Below are 21,493 nucleotides of genomic sequence, written 5' to 3'. Positions count from 1 at the left end.
AGCTTGGGTTAAACTAATTAATTTTACTTTGTTGGATCAGCAGCTATGCTAATGATGTCTCTATTTGAGAAGAGTGCTGACCCTCAGAGGACCTCAGATGATGCTAACCCTGGATTAAGAACTAACAAATATTGCTACAAGTGTGACTGCATCATACAATAATTATTAATTATTAATAATATTAATAATGTTCATCATCTGGCTGACTACGTCTTGTATACATTTTTCTGAAAAATCCTGTCATACGTGCACAGACTTACAGCCACCATTTATAAACTACTACTAAATATTGTAGAAATGTTATTTTCTGTAAAGTTGCTTTGTAATGATTTGTATTGTAAAAAGCGCTATACAAATGAACTTGAATTGAATTGAACTGAATATTAAAACTTTCAGTGCTTTGTTACAGTACACAGAGAAAGGTGATTGTGGCGAGGGGGGCGTGGTTTAGCGGAATCCGCAACGGGAGAGAGACGGAGGGAGCGGAGCGAGGCGTAAGTAGGTCAAATGCAATTAACGAACACGTGTGTTTGATTGCAGTAATTGGCGTGGAGAGACCGGATATAAGCCGAGTCACCGCAGAGAGAAGGAGAGAGAGACACGCTGGGACCTCGTTCTGCACTAGGGAAGCTACAACAGTGCTTTAAAGTTATTGAAGTTATTGACCGAGTTTAAGCAATCGTTTGCTGTCTACGCCCAGAGGGCATCGTGTTTTTCTTATTTTGTATTACTGAATAAACGAGTGTCCCAGCAACAAGCCGACCCCTGCCTTCTTCCTTCCTATTGAGACTGTGTTGAACCTTGTTACAGTGGTGCCGAAACCCGGGAAGGAAGAAGAGCATCGCCGCCATGCAATCTCCGTCAGGTACGCCATTTGCGGACATCATCCAGTCGCTCGCCGGTCTTCATCAGGAACAACATTAACACATGCTGGCGATCAAGGAGGAGCAGGACAAACGCTTTGAGGCGCTCCTCCGGGCCCAGCATGAAGACCGCGAGCTATTCCGGAGCTGGGTAGACCGGGAGGCCCGGGCCACCCCTTCGTTTAAAGACCAGACATCTCCTCTGCCGCTCAACAAGATGGGGCCTCAGGATGACCCGGAGGCCTTCCTGGACCTGTTTGAAAAATCGGCAGAGGCTCGAGGGTGGCCCCCTGCGGACTGGCCCCTGCGGCTCATTCCCCTGCTGTCCGGGGAAGCGCAGGTGGCCGCTCACCAACTGCCAGTCCAAAACCTCCTGGCCTACCAGGACCTCAAGCGTGCCATCCTCCAGCGGGTCGGTCGGACTCCGGAGCAACATCGCCTGAGGTTCAGGACTCTAACCCTGGAAGAGTCTGGCCGGCCCTTCGTGATGGCACAGCAGCTCCGGGATTCCTGCCGCAAGTGGTTGATGGCCGACAGTAGCGACGTCGAGGACGTGATCGATCGTGTGGTACTGGAGCAGTTCGTGGCCAAGCTACCAAGGAAGACAGCGCAGTGGGTCCAGTGCCACCGCCCGACGTCGCTGAACCAGGCCATCCAGCTGGCGGAAGACCAAATGGTGGCGTGTCCAGGGGTCGGCGACCCCTTACCATCTGCTTCTCTCTCTCCTTCTCTCTCCTCCCCTCCCCTCTCTCTCCCTAAATCTGTCCCTCTCCCCAGGTCCCGTGGGGGGCTTCCGTCGAAGCTAGCCCCGAGGTGGAGGACGAATTACGGGGCTGAGTGACCAGCAGGTCCCAGGGCTCCTCCCAGGGGTGGGACCTCGCCCATGGGATCCGTTCCCCAGGCCCCGGCCTCTCCACTCTCTCCTCGCCAATCGCTTGACCTACTTCCTGCCGCCAGGGTGGCGGTAAAGTCTGGGCCGGCCTGTTGGCGTTGCGGGGACCCAGGGCATTTTATCGATAGGTGTCCGGTGATGGAAGTGGGGACGTTGATCCGGGTCCCCGACGCGCCAAAGGCTGCCCTCGATCAGGCTGGCTTATACCAAATACCAGTGAGTATCAGGGGGGGTACATATCAGGCTTTGGTGGATTCGGGATGTAACCAATCCTCCATCTATCAAAGCCTGATTCATCCGAAGGCATTGGATAATAGCCGCATGGTTAGGGTTCGGTGTGTACACGGGGAAGTGGTGAATTACCCTATTTTGCCTGTGGATATTAAATTTAGGGGAGGAAAACATAGAGTAGAGGTGGCCGTTAATCCGCACCTCAGGCATCCGATAATTTTGGGTACGAATTGGGCCGCGTTTAATGAATTATTGGGGTATTTATGTTCGGATGGCTCTTGGGGGAAACAAGGGAGGGATGGAGTAGCGGTTGCGCAGGTGGGAGAGGCTGAACCGGAACCACCGGAACCTGTTGCAGGGGAACCGAGTGCTCCCGAGCGGAACATCCTCCCGGAGCGCGATGATTTTCCCCTGGAACAGTCCCGCGATGAGACGCTAAAAAATGCTTTTGACCAGGTTCGCTCGATCGACGGACAGCTTCTCCTCCCTGACCAACCGCTCTCTTATCCTTACTTTTCAATTTTAAAAGATAGGTTGTATCGGGTGACCCAAGACGCCCAGACAAAGCAAGATACAACCCAGTTGTTGATACCTAAAAGCCGCCGGGAAATGCTTTTCCAGGCGGCTCATTGTAATCCAATGGCCGGGCATTTAGGGCAAGCGGCTACACTAAACCGTCTCATGGCCCGCTTCTTCTGGCCGCGCATTCACGAGAATGTGCGCAGATGGTGCGCGGCTTGTCGTGAATGTCAGCTGGTGAATCCACCTGCCACCCCAAAAGCACCATTGTGCCCCCTTCCATTAATGCAGGTCCCCTTCGAACGAATTGGCATGGACCTCATCGGGCCATTAGAGCGGTCAGCACGAGGACACCGCTTTGCATTAGTTCTGGTGGACTATGCAACGCGATATCCTGAGGCAGTGCCTCTCCGCTCTATTTCCGCGAAGAGTGTGGCGAGTGCACTGTTTCAATTAATCTCCCGGGTGGGGATCCCAAAGGAGATCCTCACCGATCAGGGCACGGCGTTTATGTCACGTACTATTCGCGAGCTTTATGAATTATTGGGCATTAGATCGATTCGAACAAGCGTCTATCACCCACAAACAGACGGGCTGGTCGAGCGATTTAATCGCACATTAAAATCCATGATTCGTAAGTTCGTTCAGGAAGACGCCAAAAATTGGGATAGGTGGCTAGAACCCCTCTTGTTCGCTGTACGGGAGGTCCCGCAAGCCTCCACGGGGTTTTCCCCCTTAGAGCTTCTTTATGGGCGCCAGCCCCGCGGGGTCCTTGACGTCCTTAAAGAAACTTGGGAGGACGGACCTTCTGCTAGTAAAAACGAAATTCAATATGTCATGGACCTGAGAACAAAACTCCACACGTTGGGGCGGCTATCCATGGAGAATTTGTTGCAGGCTCAAGATAAACAGAGTCGGTTGTACAACAGGGGGGCTAGGCTACGTCAATTTGCACCGGGAGATAAAGTGCTTGTATTACTCCCTACCTCTAGTTCAAAGTTACTCGCGAAGTGGCAAGGACCCTTTGAGGTCACACGGCGGGTTGGGGATCTTAACTATGAGGTAGCTCGAACGGATAGGGGCGGGGCACATCAAATATACCACCTCAACCTATTAAAAAAATGGTCTGAGGCGGAATCAGTGTTGCTGGCGACGGTAGTGAGTGGGGAGGAGGATCTCGGTCCAGAAGCGAGTTCAAAATCCCAATCTCTCGCTCTGGCCCCTGGAGGAGACCACCTCTCACCATCGCAGCTCACTGATATCAAGTCCATTCAAGCAGCCTTTGCTGATGTGTTCTCGCCCCTGCCTGGTCGAACGGATCTCATTCAGCACCATGTTGAGACCGAGCCGGGCGTGGTAGTTCGCAGCCGGCCGTATAGATTACCTGAACATAAAAAAAAAGGTGGTTCAAGGGAGTTAGAGGCAATGCTAGAGATGGGAGTAATAGAAGAATCCAACAGTGACTGGGCGAGCCCGATCGTCTTAGTACCTAAAACAGACGGCTCCGTGCGGTTCTGTGTGGATTATAGAAAGGTGAATGCTGTGTCAAAATTTGACGCATATCCAATGCCCCGGGTGGACGAATTGCTTGATCGGCTAGGCTCGGCTCGCTTTTACTCGACGCTGGACTTAACTGTTATTGGCAGATCCCCTTGTCTCCCATGACCAAAGAAAAAACAGCTTTCACCACGCCGTTCGGGTTACACCAATTTGTCACTCTTCCGTTCGGGCTATTCGGGGCTCCAGCCACGTTTCAGCGTCTCATGGACAAAATTCTCCGTCCGCATGCTGCATATGCCGCCGCCTACCTGGATGACATCATCATCTACAGTGGGGATTGGCAGCGACATATGCAGCATTTGCGAGCGGTCCTGAAGACGCTGAGGAGGGCTGGGCTCACGGCTAATCCGAGGAAGTGTGCAATTGGGCGGGTGGAAGTAAGATATCTGGGTTTCCACTTGGGTCATGGACAGGTGCGTCCCCAAATTGATAAGACGGCAGCAGTTGCAACTTGTCCAAGGCCTAAGACCAAAAAGGAGGTTAGACAGTTCCTGGGGCTGGCAGGGTATTATAGAAGGTTTGTACCTAATTTTTCGGATACTGCTAGCCCGCTGACCGATTTAACTAAAAAGGAGGCACCAGATACAGTCCAGTGGACGGAGCAGTGCCAGCAGGCTTTCACCCAGTTAAAAGCTGCCCTGTGTGGCGGACCGCTCCTGAATGCACCTAACTTTTCTCTCCCCTTTATCTTGCAGACAGACGCGTCGAACAGAGGGTTGGGCGCAGTCCTGTCCCAGGAGGTGGAGGGGGAAGAACGGCCGGTGCTGTACATCAGTCGGAAGCTCTCTAAGAGAGAGACGATGTACAGCACCATAGAAAAAGAATGTCTAGCGATCAGGTGGGCTGTTCTTACCCTCCGTTATTACCTCCTGGGGCGGGAGTTCACCCTCTGTTCGGACCACGCTCCTCTGCAGTGGCTCCACCGCATGAAAGATACCAACGCGCGGATCACCCGGTGGTATCTAGCTTTACAACCGTTTAAATTTCAGGTGATCCACAGGCCGGGTGTACAGATGGCTGTGGCTGACTTCCTCTCCAGGAGGGGGGGGGGGGAGGCTGCAGGCCGGACGGCTCCCCGGCCTGAGTCGGGCGGTGGGGGTATGTGGCGAGGGGGGCGTGGTTTAGCGGAATCCGCAACGGGAGAGAGACGGAGGGAGCGGAGCGAGGCGTAAGTAGGTCAAATGCAATTAACGAACACGTGTGTTTGATTGCAGTAATTGGCGTGGAGAGACCGGATATAAGCCGAGTCACCGCAGAGAGAAGGAGAGAGAGACACGCTGGGACCTCGTTCTGCACTAGGGAAGCTACAACAGTGCTTTAAAGTTATTGAAGTTATTGACCGAGTTTAAGCAATCGTTTGCTGTCTACGCCCAGAGGGCATCGTGTTTTTCTTATTTTGTATTACTGAATAAACGAGTGTCCCAGCAACAAGCCGACCCCTGCCTTCTTCCTTCCTATTGAGACTGTGTTGAACCTTGTTACAGTGATGTAAAAAAAACTGTGAATGAGAAAAACAAAAAAAAGACAGGCCTTCAGATGAAAGGAAAAACAGCAGTCACTCTCTGAATCACACTCCACTCTCTCAGCAGACGCTCAAGCACACGCATGCGCAGAGAGAGAGAGAGAGAGAGAGAGACTACAGGTGAAGGAATGAGATTGCTGGTTTACAGTCCCACAGACAAACCTGTTTTACACATGACTCAGACACAGAAGCAGGAAACAGGAATCAAATGATTTCAGGGAAAGAGAAACTGAAGTGTAGTTGAGCTGTTGTGTGTTTGTGTCTCTGTATTCATTCAGTAAAATGGCTGAAGCCAGAGTTTCTCAGGATGAGTTCTTGTGTCCAGTGTGTCTGGATCTCCTGAAGGATCCAGTGGCTATTCCCTGTGGACACAGTTACTGTAAGAGCTGTATTACAGACTGCTGGGATCAGGAGGATCAGAAGAGACTCTACAGCTGTCCTCAGTGCAGACAGACCTTCAGTCCAAGACCTGCTTTAGCTAGAAACACCATGCTGGCTGAAGTGGTGGAGAAACTGAAGAAGACCAGACTCTCTGATGACTGTTACGCTGGAGCTGGAGATGTGCAGTGTGACGTCTGTACTGGAAGAAAATACAGAGCTGTCAAGTCCTGTCTGGTGTGTCTGGAATCTTACTGTCAGAATCACCTCGAACAACATGAGAGTTGGTTTAAAGGAAAGAGACACAATCTGACTGAAGCTACTGGACGACTGCAGGAGATGATCTGCCAGAAACATGAGAAGATCCTTGAGGTTTTCTGTCGCACTGACCAGAAATGTATATGTGTGTTGTGTATGGATGACCATAAAAACCACGACACTGTATCAGCGACAGCACAGAGGACAGAGAAACAGGTATTTAACACTAAACTGATGAAATATTACTGACACTCACTTCATAAGTGTTTATATCATCACCCATATTAACAGCTGACAGCATTCACACTGCAGCAGAAATAAACAGCAGCTGCAAGAAGAGTTTCCTGAAAATGATCTGTAAACCTTTATCAACACAGTCTTTAGTAAAATGGCCTTTCTTTACACTATTTTCCAGTTCTTTGACATATAATACAGACAATAAATATATGCTTCCATCAGTCAAAATGCAGAAACACTGTCAGTGTGAAGTTTCACTTTAATAATACTTACACTTGTAGTAATTCATGTATGATAATTGCAACCGATCATCACTTCTGGAGTTTCAACCTACAGCCATTTGTTATCAGTTTAGATAAGTATCCTTTAAACTGCCTCACACTACATTTACATTGACCATTTAACTTTTACTGGATTGATCTGTTCATGATGATTTTGTTGCCGGTAGTTTTCTGTGAGATTCACTATCATGTGTTTGTCCTGCAGGAGCAGCTGAAGGAGACACAGAAGACGCTCCAGCAGAGAATCCAGCAGAGAGAGAAAGATCTCCAGCAGCTGAGAGAGACTGTGGAGTCTCATAAGGTGAGTCTGGAGAAGAAGAGAAGTTTGTCTCCGTCTCAGTTCAGACTCACTGAAGCTGAATCACTGTGTGTCCTAACAGCGCTCTGCACAGACAGCAGTGGAGGACAGTGAGAGGATCTTTACTGAGCTCATCCGCTCCATTGAGAGAAGCCGCTCTGAGCTGATACGACTGATCAGAGATCAGGAAAAGACTGCAGTGAGTCGAGCTGAAGAACGACTGGAGCGACTGGAGCAGGAGATCAATGATCTGAGGAGGAGAGACACTGAGCTGGAGCAGCTTTCACACACACAGGATCACATCCAGTTCCTGCAGGTAACACACATCTACAAGAACAGGATCAGAGTGGACAATGGTTCAGTGTATTGAAACCAAACCAAACCTGAGCATGTGTTAAGGGTCCTTGTGAAGTTTCAGTGTCTTTAACCACTCTAAAGTTATAAATAATGGTAAATTAATTCAAAGCCTTTGATCTGCTTTTCCTGAGTTAATCTACTCAACCCTATAATGACATGTTTTATCACCCAAAGTGTAAGTAACAAACACTAGAATCTGTAGTTATAATGTGATATTATGAATATGAGAAGAATGAACCCGATGCTGTGTAAGTGCTGGATTGAGGAGAGTTACTAAAGATCAAATCTGATGTTGGTGCAGGTTATTGGGTGAAGTTTGGAGCTGATGAGTTTGATTTCTGTTTTCTGTAGAGTTTCCAGTCTCTCTCAGCTCCTCCTGAATCTACAGATGTAAATGATGATCTCTTCAGTTCTCTCTTCTCTTCTGATGATCTGAAAGAATCTGTCCATCAGCTGAGAGACAAACTGGAGGATTTCTGTAAAGAGCAGCTCAAGAAGATCTCAGACAGAGGTAAAGTCCTGGAGATTCATCTGCTCTCAGAAACCAGTCCATCATCATCTCATATCATGGAGAACATCATATTAGAAATGTGTTAGGAATAGATACAGGATCATGAGAATCACACTGTTCATGTCTGTTGATTTCCACAGACACATTCACCAACATTGATCTCTGGACCAGGAACGACTTCCTACAATGTAAGTCAGTAAGAAAACAAGCAGAAAAACTCTGTGTGTTCATGTTCTTCCTGTAGAAGGAGAAAGAAGAGTTTTATAAATAACGTAAATGATAGGGCTGCCCTCGACTAAATATTTTTCTGATCGACTAATAGTCATACATTTAAATTGATTAATCAACTAATCACACATTTAAATTAATTAGCCATAAAATTCATAATAATGACCCTTTAATTGCCTATCAGCGCTCAAGCACATACACAAAGCTTGCCACAGAGCACCACCGAAGTAATGAATGTTTCAGGAAAATAAATAGCAAGAAGACTCCTAACATCATAATAATTCATTAATAAACTAATGTTTTCTGTATTTCCGGCTGCAGTCGATGACACTGATTTGTCATCACAGCAGACGTGCAAGTTCTATACGGATTACAAAATCTGAAAATATTTGTTTTACATTTGAATTGCTTCATTTAAATGAAGGCATTTCACTTTCTGTAGATATATTTCTCATGCCTGTGAGACAAGCATGGAGTTTAGACGGCAGAAAGTGCACCCTGTCTGCTTTCATTATTTTACTAAAGCACAATGTCTTGTTGTCATTGTCAGTGCACACAAATAAATGTAGACCTTTAACAGATTCGAAAGATATATTGCTCTTGTCTGTACGATCAAAAATGATGTAGCATTTTAAAGGGGGGGTGAAATGCTCATTTTCACTCAATAACCTGTTAATCTTGAGTACCTATAGAGTAGCCTATAATATATTTTTTATAATTTACTTTATAGTACACCTATAAAAGTCTTTAGTTTTATTATATTCATAAGAGAAAGATAGTCTGTACCGTTTTTTCCCAGAAAAACACGAGCGTCTGGAGGCGTGACGTGTGGGCGGAGCTAAAGAATCACGAGCGCCAGTAGGCTTTTGTGTTGAGAGCGTTTGGAAGCTGTGACATTACCGTGAGGAAAAAACCATCATCCGAAACAAACCATGGCTAACAGTCAGATTCAGCGTTTATTTATGATCCAGAATCAGATCCAGAGGCTGAAATTTTACAAGAGCAGCATCAGCAAATGCGTCTCTATGTGGTATGTACTGAAACTGTATATATTTGCTTAGCGGTTTTGGAAAATGACTAAGTTCCAGTTTATGTCGTGTTTTTTTTTTTTTTAAGCTGTACATCTGGAAAGTGCAGTTTGATGACAACATCGCATGTTGTTTACTTGATGTGCTTACGCGCCGATAGCTAAGTTAATAACACAGAGATATTTGAAGCAGTTTTACTCACCGCCTGCGGTTCCAACACACGATCGTGACCCTTTTTCGTTGGGACTGCATTATCCTTAAGAAATAAACGATGAGCAAATCCGGCGTCAAACTGGACCTTGTTTGTAAAACAAGCATCTTCGAAATGCAGGGAACAAACACAAACACTTGCACAACTCCGTTGATGCTCTGTAAAAATAAACTCCATCCACTGGTCCCTTAATGCTGTTTCTCTTTTGGTAATCTGTGCAGGGTTGTCTTGCCCTGGCAACCAAAAACACACTTCTTTTGTGACATTTGGCGACGCTCTCGCTCTGATCAGTGAAGTCTGTTGTGCTCTCAGTGCTCTGCTATACGGGAGCGCGCGCTCTTCCGGCAGAAGTTATGATACACATTATGATAATGTTGAAACAGAAAGTTTGATCAATAGAAAGTTCAGAAGAATAGCATTTATTTTGAAGTAAAAATCTTTTGAAAAATGATTGCTTTATCATCACTTTTGATCAATTCAAAGTGAAGTGAAGTGACATACAGCCAAGTATGGTGACCGATACTTAGAATTCGTGCTCTGCATTTAACCCATCAAAAGTGCACACACAGTGAACACACACACACACACACAGTGAACACACACCCGGAGCAGTGGTCATCATTTATGCTGTGGTGCTCGGGGAGCAGTGGTGTTGCTGGCCTGAGACTCGAACCCACAAAAGAGTCCTTGCTAAAAATAAGTGTTCATTTCTGTAATTTATTTTCCAAAAAACAAAAATTATATTGACTCTAAGCTTTTGAATGATATAGTGTATTATGTTCCAAAAGCTTTATATTTCAAATAAATGCTGATCTTTGGATCCTTATATTCATCAAAGAATACTGAAAAAAAAACTTGAAAAAAAATGTTTTAAATATTGATAATCAGCCAATCAGCATATTAGAATGATTTCTGAAGGATGTGAAACAGAAGACTGGAGTAAAAATGCTGAAAATACAGCTTTGATCACATGAATAAATTACATTTTAATATTCAAATAGGGAAAAAAAAGTTATTTTAAATATAAAAATATTTCACAATATTACTGTTTTTGCTGTACTTTGGATCAAATAAATGCAGGCTTGGTGAACAGAAGATAAAAAGAAAATATCTTACAGTTCAAAAACTGTTGATTGGTAGGCTATACAGAAATGTTATTTATATATATATATATATATATATATATATATATATATATATATGTATGTATGTATATATATATAATTTCTGTCCTCCTCACTTCTGAAAAGATGGCTACGCCCCTGATTCAGTGATTCATTCATAAAGAACCATTTACTTCACTCCTGAATGAATCAGCCATTTGAACAAATCAAATGAATGAATAAATGACTCTATGACTTAATCATTGAGACATTTACCATCACCAACTAGCAGTTTTAGTTTGTTATTTAGAGTATCATTTAATTAAAGAAATAATTTCACATTTCCATAGTTATAATAATAAAATAAATTATTAAAGATATAGATCACCCACCCATCAATTATTCACCCTCATGGTCCAAAAGAGTATACGTAATAAATTTATCAAACTAAATATTTCTTGCTGAAGCTACTTTTTGTAATGTCTGTTTGATGCTTTACACAACAATGACTTTAATTTGTGATTAATTTAATTAATTAATCGTCACATCGGGTAATTCATTTGATTTTTTTAAGTAATTGTTTACCAGGCTTAATCTTTACATTTTATGGGCATTTATACATTTATTTATACATTTTTGTCTAAACGTCTGCATCAGCAATGAGCCAAATTCATATGTTTAATCAATGGATAAGATAAGAATATTAAGAAATTTGGGCTGTTGCCAAGCAAATGAAAGTATCTTTGCAATGCAGAGGAAACACAGACGCTGCATCTGAAGCGGAGTTTAGATGTAGTAATAATAATAATAATTTCTTACATTTATATAGCACTTTCTAAGCACTCAAAGCACTTTACATGGTCAGGAGATATCTCCTCATCCACCAGCAGTGTGCAGCTTCCACCAGGATGAGGCGACGACAGCCATATTTGAAATAATAAATAAAAAAATTATTAAAAAGATAAAATAAATTAGGTTCATTCAGGAACTAAACACTTTCCAGTTGCTCAGAGACGCAAATCAGTGCTGTGGCTCTGATGGGATTATTTTTACAGGGATATATAGTGTCTAAAATGTGAATTTCTTTGTTAAAATGTTTGCCCGTAGATGCACTGGCTTATCAACATCTATCCCACAGCCTCGGTCAGAAGGTTGATCCATCACAGTTTCAGGTCTCAAGCAGTGATTTATTTCACAATTAGTTTGTTCATGTAGGTGTGTGTGTGGTTTCTGAAATAAAGAAACAGCAATAAATTAAATAAACTTTCCAAACAACATACAACGCTTGCAAATAAATTACAATAATTAAAGCAACACTGGAATGGGAATTGAAAATGACAAAGCTTAAATACACCAGTAATAGAACAGACCATACAACGTGATATCATTCTTAACTCAATCAAATCATCATGTAAGCTACATGCTAATATGATAATACAGATGTCCCATATCAGCATCACTGATGTATGTATTTTCAGTAAACATAAATCTAAACCGTGTATCTGTACAGATCTTTGAATTGAACGTGCATAAACATAGATTATAACAACATTATAACATCAAATATTCATACACATACAAGTACAAGACACATACATATTTCAGCAGAACATGGGACAGCTCTAGTAAATGATGATGTGCACAGATATCTGTTCATCTGTACTGAGACACTGATGATTCACTGAACATGAAGAGTTCAGCTACATGAAAAGATCAAACAGATTCATAATTCCTGATTCTGATGTGTTTTATCTCCATCAGATTCCCATCAGTTCACTCTGGATCTGAACACAGTGAATAAACTCCTCCGTCTGTCTGAGAACAACAGAGTGATTACATACACTGACACAGATCAACCATATCCTGATCATCCAGACAGATTTGATGAGTATTATCAGGTGTTGTGCAGAGAGAGTGTGTGTGGACGCTGTTACTGGGAGATTGACTGGAGTGGATATGTGGAGATATCAGTGTCATATAAGAGCATCAGCAGGAAGGGACGGGGTAATGAGTGTTTGTTTGGATATAATGATCAGTCTTGGAGTTTGTTCTGCTCTTCCTCCAGTTACTTATTCAGACACAATAACATTGAGACTGATGTCTCTGTGAAGTCCATCATCAGGAGAACAGGAGTGTGTAGTGATGATGATGATGATGATGATGATGTCAGGAGAATAGGAGTGTTTGTGGATCACAGAGCAGGAACTCTGTCCTTCTACAGCGTCTCTGACACAATGAGCCTCATCCACACAGTCCAGACCACATTCACTCAGACGCTCTATCCTGGGTTTCGGGTTTATAGTCTTGGATCATCAGTGAAACTGTGTTGATGAATCAGAATAGACAAGATTCTACCCATAATGCTTTGAGCTGCATGATGAATCAGTAACAGTGAGATGTTAAAGAGTCTCTTCTCTCTCTGGGGTCGTGCACATATCTCGTCTTTTGCGTGCTCAAGTTCCTAATTTTAAATGTTCTTGTTTCTTCAGGCGATGAACGGAACAGATTATTATTTTTCATGCAGTGATTGTACATCTGATCGACAGATAAACCGATGTCCTGAAATATCTTGATAATCTTTTATGATTTTCAATTAAGGTTAATTAATTAAATAAGTTGTAAATTACGATGATGCCTCATCTTAAATGGAAGTATAAGTTAGACATGTAATTTAATATTATACAGCATACATCTATATAATATACTAACAAACAACTCATTTATATTACCTTTTTAATGTATAGGCCTACTATTAATATGGTTTTAATAAAATATCATAAATATGATGTCTTATAGATTACTAGTATCAACTAAGACAAGTGATCATAATGAGAAATATAGTTAATTACAAGAATTAAAGTGTGACAAACTGCTAAATATTCTGATGATTTACCTTCAGGCTTGCTGGAGCTTTGAATCCATGTTTGGGATGTTTTACGGCCTTTGGCTCTTTTTCTTTTTTTCTGTGTGTGAGTGTGTTCTTGTCACATTGATAATGTTGTATAGACTCACCCCTTTATTATGTGTATGATCTGTTGTGTTGGTTTTATTGATATTTATTGGACAAATAAAAAAAATGCTTTGAACTTTAGTATTACCCATTCATTTCCTATGGGTGCCCATTTTTAAAAAGCATCTAAATGCTGTCTGAAATGATACATTCATACAGTGTATTAAATATTGCATAAATATAAATAAACATTTATTGCAAGTTTTCTGTTAAGGTTATGCTATTTTCTAGATTGCTGGACTTGATAAAGGTGCATTTACTTGCACATGTTTAAGAATCAAGATATTTGATTACATAGTTTGGGGAAATTAAGCCTGTATGAGTACAGTACAGCATAATGTGTCAAATAAATGAAACATGATGAAACATTCATTTTAGTTCAAATTCGAGATTGCAGTGGTACATGACATGGTGAAGAAATGACTGAATGCATAATAATTAAAGTCGGTTAAGATAAAGTTTGATTAATGACTCCGCGCCAGCAGATGGCGCTCGTGCTCGAGTTCAGCGGGAAGACCGTTGCTGTAGTAACGCGGACGTGCGCGCGCCTGAGGATACACATGTGACTAAATATGGTTCATCTCCACTATACAGTTAATAATAATAACTGTAATAAAGCGAGAGGAGTGTTATTTAAGTTATTAAACACATTCAAGACGTTTGGAGCCGATTCAGAGACGAACTGTGTGTTTAGAGTGAAATCAAGCCATTTATCTGAAACAGTTTGTGGTTTTCTCTTTAAACGATGAAACACGTGTTTTATAATAACCCCAGTTCTGGCGACGAACACACATCTTCCAGACATGTTAATAATCAGAGGGTCGTTTAAAGTGATTGGGTGTCCAGTAATGTCCTTCGAACATCTGAAGCTTTAGAAACATAACTATTTGTTTCAGAGAACATTCAATTTTAATGCTTGCAACATGATAACATGATTTTCCTTAAAACACACATTAAACCCTTAATATACTTTTTTGTTGTTGTTTATAAATGCTAAAAATCTCTTCTTTCTTTTCTTTTTTTTTTTTTTTTTTAGAAATGATTTGTATCGTAAAAAGCGCTATACAAATAAACTTGAATTGAATTGATAGAAATGTTTTTGAAATGGTAAAAAAAGACTTAATTATGAGATTACAAAGTCATTATGACAAGTCATAATTTTTAGAGTTGGGTCCGAGTCCACCTTTGTCGAGTACGAGTCAAGACCAAGTCCACAAACATTGAGTCCAAGTCCGAGTCCGAGTCCAAAAGGGGTCGAGTTGGACTCAAGTCCGAGTTCTTAAAGGCCGAGTCCGAGTCGAGCCCGCCCGAGTCCATTAAATTAAAAAAGATTATAAATTGGTATTGTACATTTTTACATTCTATTAATATTGTAACCTTTCAACCCATTAAACCAATGGCAATATAAAAATGTAATAAAATATATATATATATATATATATATATATATATATATATATATATATATATATATATACACACGTTTTTTTTTAAGATAGGGGCTACATGTTTCTAATCTGTATATTGTAGATTATGTATGGGCAAAAGGGGTTTTCAGGGAAGTTGGACAATAATTAAGACTCTAAAGACTCCATGTTTAAAATGAATAAGGGATGATTTATGAAATATCTGTACTGTATATATAGTTAATGATGACAGATTCACAAACTGAGTTTGTAGTAAACAGAACATGAACACGAGTAGAGCAGCTGATGATACTGAACTGCAGCATGTGCCGATGTCCTGACATTTTATCCTACCCTGTCAGATTTTCCTACCCGGGTTTTGAGCGATTCTCGTTCTCGAGTCAAGAACCGGTTGTATCAGTTTTCAGATCATCAGTAAACTTAACCGAAAACCGTTTCTTTCGGACGCGTCCGATTCGAGAACCGAGGAGCTGATGATACTGCGCATGCGTGATTCAGAATGAAGCCGAATGACTCACAGCGCGTCTGAACCGAACTGATTCTTTTGGTGATTGATTCTGAACTGATTTTGTGCTAATGTAATGAGTGCGGGTAAACCGAGGGCTTGAATGAAGGGCAATCTGACGAAACGTAAGTTCATTTAATAATAAATACATCGCAATGGATTATGTATCCGGTGAACTGTTTTTTTTTTTTCAACCGGTTTATTGAATCAAATCGTCCGAAAGAACCGGTTCGCGGAAAAGAATCGAACTTCCCATCACTAATCCACACTGATATCCAGTGAGTGGTGCGTGTGTTTCGTCTGCAAGCAGGAGACTTCTGCCTGCCGGTGTGGTGCAGTAAAATGACAGAAGGGGAGACATTCATTAATTTATCATTTCAATTTTATGCTGGTTTTATTGTTACACATGACGTGGACTCGACTGTACTCGGAATATTTTCCGAGTCCAAAATGTTCAAGTCCGTGTCAAGTCCGAGTACAAATTCACCCGAGTGCGTGACAAGTCCGAGTTCATTCAAAATTGGACTCGAGTCCGGACTCGAGTCCAAGTTCGAGTACCCCAACTCTAATAATTTTATGTCATAAATACAACTTTTCATAATTTTGACCTTATTTTATAACTGACTTATTTTTCATAATTCATACTTTTTGTTATAATTTCAATTTTCCATGTCATAATTTCATAACATAAATGACTAATCTCCTAACTGAGTGGTTGCCTCATGATTTCTACTTTGATTTCATACTCATGACTTTTCATGACATAATTTTAACTTTTTATGTCAGAATTTCAATTTAACTAAAACATATTTTGTTCTCTTGTACAATATCTGCAATATGCATAATTATATGGTTTAAATTTACTGTATATATATTTTGATTGATTAAATCATATAATTAGAAAATATGAAGATTTTATTTGCAACAACAGATAACTGTTTTTTTGTTTTCTTTTCAAAAAAAATAATGTTTTTTATTATGTTATTATGGTTTTACTTATTATGGGTTAGTTGTATTATTTAACCTAATCAAAACCCAAATGCAGTTTGATTGAGATTAATTGGAATGCACGATAAACAAAACATGATTTTTGAATGTTGTTAAAAACGGAGTTATCTGTTTTTGCAAACGAACTCTTCATAACTCTATAGTTGTTGTTTTTACTTATAAAAAGATCCAATTCAAAGCGCATGCGCGAATCTCTGAGGCGGGGCCAGAATGATTGGCACGTCACTGGCCCAATGAGAGTTCGCGTCAATGGGCCAATCAGCGGTGAGTTTTTATTGTCTCGGCCAATAGAAATGCATCTGCTTTTCATTTTAAATCCAGGCGGTTGAAAGAGCGAAAAGGAAGAACAGACAGCAGAAACAGACACAAGAACTAAATAATCATCATGCAGGTAAAATAAACAATTATCAATCATCTCATTTAAACGTAAGCGCGTATATATGTGTGTTTAGATGATGTTAGTATTGTTCGGTGACTAATGTATATCAAATTAAAGTCTTTCCTGTTAAACGAGACCGAGTGCTAAATCCACTCAGCTAACGTTAGAATGATTTCAGAGATAAGTTTACGTTACGTGATTTATTATTATTTTATAACTTGTTACTTGTTTTGGTTACCCATATGAGAGCTGTTTTATGGATGTAAGTGATGTATTGTGTTTGTTTTATCAGAATAAAGAGAACCGGGAGCCCAGAGCTCTGCAAACACAGGTTAGAAGCTAGCGCCAGCGTCTCATTCCTCTTTGGTTCACTACAGAGTGCGCTTCTTAGGGATCACTGTGTGTCTGACGCTCTGTGTGTGTGTTTGTGTGTCAGGTGGCTGCTGTGGGTCCTCTCAGAGTCAGTGTGAATCCAGACACACACGCTGTTTCAGGTAACATCTCCAGAACAAGTCCTCCTTCAGAGACTTTAGTGCACTAGATTATAGCTGAGGTCTCACTGCTGATAGACACGTGCTGTATTCAGTCTCTGGTCTTCTTTCAGGTCCTGGGAGAGTTCCTGTGAAATCAAACACAAAGTGAGTCTGATGTAGGAATCCAATATATTCTGTTCTTCATGGTTTTCATTCCTGCTGAAGATCATGTGAGCCCTGACGTCACTAAGAAGGTTTAGATGTATTTATCTGTACTGAGGAAGAACATGCCGTCGTCTCTCCTTCAGGAAGCTGTCCATCAGAGACTTCGACATCGGCCGTCCGCTGGGGAAGGGCAAGTTCGGTAACGTGTATCTGGCGCGCGAGCGGAAGCTGAAGGTGATCGTGGCTCTGAAGGTGCTCTTCAAGTCTCAGATGGAGAAGGAAGGAGTGGAGCATCAGCTGCGGAGAGAGATCGAGATCCAGTCTCACCTCAGGTGTGTTCTCCGTCCTTCAGACGCTTTTCATGACCCTGCAGGAACTAAAACCGTCCGTCTCCAGAAATTTACTTGAATAATGTTGTAGTTACATTTTCGAGTTGACTAGTTAAAAACCGAGAATTGGTCAAACCTTTGGAATGTAATCAAGATTTATTTATTTTGTTGACTAATCGTTTGAGCCCTTCTCTCCAGGCATCCCAACATCCTGCGCTTCTACAACTACTTCCACGATGACACGCGTGTGTTTCTGATCCTGGAGTTCGCTCCGCGGGGAGAGATGTACAAAGAGCTTCAGCGCTGCGGACGCTTCGACGACCAGCGCTCCGCCACCGTGAGTCACAACATCCATCACCATCTCGGTTCAGACACTCATTTCTAAAATCGGATAGTTCAAACCTGCCTCGAGTAGTACTGCGTTTAGTTTAGATTCTTCCCCATCTTTTCAACTACACCGTATTACCAGAGAAGTACCGTGATGAAAGTTTATAGTTCAGCTGTTAATACTGTAGGTGACATGACGCTGCTCTTGTGTCTGCAGTACATGGAGGAGCTGGCGGACGCTCTTCTGTACTGTCACGAGAAGAAGGTGATCCACAGAGACATTAAACCGGAGAACCTTCTGCTGGGATACAGGGGAGAGCTCAAGATCGCAGACTTCGGCTGGTCCGTCCATGCACCCTCTCTCAGGTAACACACACACACCCATAATGCACCGGGACATTTAGTTCAGTTCTTCAGCAGAGATTGAGTCCCGTTATCCGAACATTCATAAATCATGACTAGACATGCACAGTTTATCACAGACACTTCAAGAGAATGATTTTAGTTTACAGCAGCTGTTTGAAACCAGGTTAACTAAAACGATTAAAGAAAGACAATAGTCTTGAAATAAGAGTTTAATTTCAGCTCGCAGCCAAGGAAAGCAATTCTCAATTTTAACAGCTGTTCCCACACAGAGTCATTCTTAACTGAGAAGATGCGCAAATAAACGCTGAAAATGAACTTGGATTTGCGCATTAACAGCTGCTCTATGTGAAATCACGCACCTGATGGAATTTACTGCTGATTAGAGAACCGGCTTTACTGACGAGATGTGCATTAACGATCGGCCGATCGGAGCACCCCTACTTTAAACACAAAAGATTTCAGTTTACAACAGAATTTATTTGCTTGTCGAATTTTAACTCTGAATCAAAAACAACAGCCAGTTTCTTTACCTGAGTAAGGATATTTGCTGTCAAGGTCCTAAACTAGAGGACATGCTGTTAACCAAATGAGGGAAGCCAAATAAAATTTACTTTTCATTTAACTGGATAAAATTATCACCCATCCAGGTTTTGATGTCATTTACACAAGGAAGTTGGATAAGGACTTTGACCCAGGTTTTATTGACGTATACAACTGGGTATCATCTGCATAAATGTGATCTGCGACCTTGTGAGACTCAAATGTAATGAAGAGGGAGCATTTATAAAACAAAATCGGGCCTAAAACAGAGCCCTGCAGCACCCCACCAGTAATAGAAGCAGGTGATGAATGAGACTGATCGATCTCCACAGAGGAACTCCTCGCAGTAAAATGATTCGAACCGATCTAAGGCCGAATCACAAATAGCAGCTTCAGTTTTTAGCTGGTCTAAAAGGATAAAGTGATCTACTTAAATCACTTAAAGCCAACAGTACCGAAACTGCACAATTCCCAGAATCCACAAATAAGTTGTTTACCACTGATTCAGTGCTGTGCTTGGATCTAAATCCAAACTGAAAAGGATGCTATATATTTTCAATAACCAATAATATGATAACCAATGTAAGAGTTTTCTCCAATTCTTTTGGTAAGAATGGCGAGTTTGATATTAACAACTATAGACCCAATTCAACAGGATCCAGATTTGCTTTCTTAGCAGTGAATGAATACTTAGTATACACTTAAATTTTGCACATAATACACATGTACATACATAACTGCATTTTGTAATATACCTGCCTACAATTGTCATTTGTATATTTTCATTCACTATCTACTTATTTGTATTTTTTATTCTTTTATTATGTGTTTTATGTTCTGTCGCTGTCATTCTGTTGTACTGCGGAGCTTCTGTCACGAAAACAAATTCCTCGTATGTGTAAACATACCTGGCAATAAAGCTCATTCTGATTCTGATTCTGAACCACTGCATGCCTAAGACCGGACCGAACTGAACCTGTCTGTAAAGAGATGTTTCTCTCTGTCTCTCTCTCAGACGGCGGACCATGTGTGGGACTCTGGACTATCTTCCTCCAGAGATGATCGAGGGTCACACTCACGATGAGAAGGTGGATCTGTGGTGCATCGGTGTGTTGTGTTACGAGTGTCTGGTGGGGAACCCTCCGTTCGAGACGGCCAGCCACACAGAGACATACAAGCGCATCACTAAGGTCTGTCTGCGTTTATTCACCTCTGCTTTTCTCTGAAATACCTCTGTTTCAGTCACTGTCTGACAGCAAGTTGACTCTGGAGAGGAGTGTTTTGTTAAATACTACTTTTACTTCAGAGTCATGTGCTTCTCGAAGCTTGTGTTCTGTGAGTGAAAGTCACTAGTGTTCATCCCAAAGAGGCAGAAAATCACTCATGTTTTCGTTTAGAGCTTTGATGCTGTTATCCTCATCTCAAGTGCAAACAGGTCATGTGACACTAAACAGGTCTCATTGAGAATCTAAATCTTCCATATTTGCAGGAAATTCACTAAAACATCAGTCAGTAAGGTTTCTAGAGCTTCATAAATAAACTTGTATGGTCTCTATTGTGCTGATGGGATTAAAAGGGTTGAAAGCGTTCTTTTCAGGAATTCAAATCAAGTTTTAAGGAAAGTGTGAGTAACATTCTGTGTGTGTGTGTGTGTGAGCAGGTGGATCTTCAGTTCCCCAAGCTGGTGTCTGACGGTGCTCGTGATCTGATCTCCAAGCTGCTGCGTCACAGTCCATCCATGCGTCTGCCGCTCCGGAGCGTGATGGAGCATCCCTGGGTCAAAGCCAACTCACGCCGCGTCCTGCCGCCCGTCTGCAACACACACCACTGACACACACACTGCTCCAGGACCTGTTTGAGACACACAGCCCGGCCTCCACCGGTGATGGTTGTGCTGTGAGCTGAATGTTGCACCGTGTCAGAAACATCGGATCGAGGGCTCAGTTGTCCCTGTGTGTGTGTGTGTGTGTGTGTGAGGGCTGTATTAATTGGTCACAAACTTATTTAATTGTGACTGTTAATGAGTCCAGATGTAAACGAACTCTAAAGTTAGTCCCTTCTCTTTTACACAGTCTTGTGTGTTCTGTTCATATTCATGTTGTTTTATATTCTATGAATCTGTCTTCTACTGAACCTATTAAATATAAACCAGTATGTTTTAAGTATGTTTTGTGGTGTAGCTTTTTGATTAGCGCACAGTGAATTTACTCCTGATGCATTCAGGTTTCAGTTTCTGCAGAATACACAGACCGTTAGAAACACTAAACCGTTGTTTTAACTTCCTTGTTCAGTCTAATAGTAGTTTGGCTAATACTGGAATAATACAGAATAGTTCCTCTGAAGTTAATTTAGTTTAATTAGCTTTTTATTTTGGTGAAACAACTTGAAGGAATATTTGAATCCCTTTATTTGGGAAGGGGGGGTTGCGACGGTAAATAAAGAACTAGCTCTTGGTTGTTTCAGTTAGGTTTGTGTAGTAGTGTAGAA

General features: G+C 41.8%; 3 protein-coding genes across 3 annotated transcripts in view; all 3 read left to right on the top strand.

The window, feature by feature from the left end:
• The window catches only part of LOC113114382 (tripartite motif-containing protein 16-like), a 35,248-nt gene extending 21,639 nt beyond the window's left edge, over positions 1-13,609 (top strand). The window contains exon 7 of the mRNA XM_026281309.1: positions 12,833-13,609. The gene's annotated coding sequence lies outside the window, so the exon portion shown is untranslated. The remainder of the gene's footprint in view (positions 1-12,832) is intronic.
• Positions 5,730-12,807, top strand: LOC113113334 (tripartite motif-containing protein 16-like). The gene is made up of 6 exons (XM_026279447.1): positions 5,730-6,439; positions 6,947-7,042; positions 7,122-7,355; positions 7,748-7,907; positions 8,048-8,095; positions 12,239-12,807. Exons 1-6 carry the CDS (start codon positions 5,870-5,872, stop codon positions 12,805-12,807), a joined length of 1,677 nt encoding a protein of 558 aa, XP_026135232.1. The 5' UTR covers positions 5,730-5,869.
• A 3,131-nt stretch (positions 13,610-16,740) lies between the features above and the next one.
• On the top strand, positions 16,741-21,168 carry LOC113114393 (aurora kinase B). Its single transcript, XM_026281324.1, has 9 exons — positions 16,741-16,818; positions 17,099-17,137; positions 17,243-17,300; positions 17,411-17,444; positions 17,588-17,776; positions 17,972-18,110; positions 18,318-18,466; positions 20,022-20,196; positions 20,667-21,168. Exons 1-9 carry the CDS (start codon positions 16,813-16,815, stop codon positions 20,835-20,837), a joined length of 960 nt encoding a protein of 319 aa, XP_026137109.1. The 5' UTR covers positions 16,741-16,812; the 3' UTR covers positions 20,838-21,168.
• Positions 21,169-21,493: the final 325 nt, after the last annotated feature.

The sequence above is a fragment of the Carassius auratus genome, chromosome 14, assembly GCF_003368295.1.
Source record: "Carassius auratus strain Wakin chromosome 14, ASM336829v1, whole genome shotgun sequence".
In the NCBI taxonomy this organism is placed as follows: Eukaryota; Metazoa; Chordata; class Actinopteri; order Cypriniformes; family Cyprinidae; genus Carassius; species Carassius auratus.
This window is presented reverse-complemented; position numbering and strand designations above follow the sequence as displayed.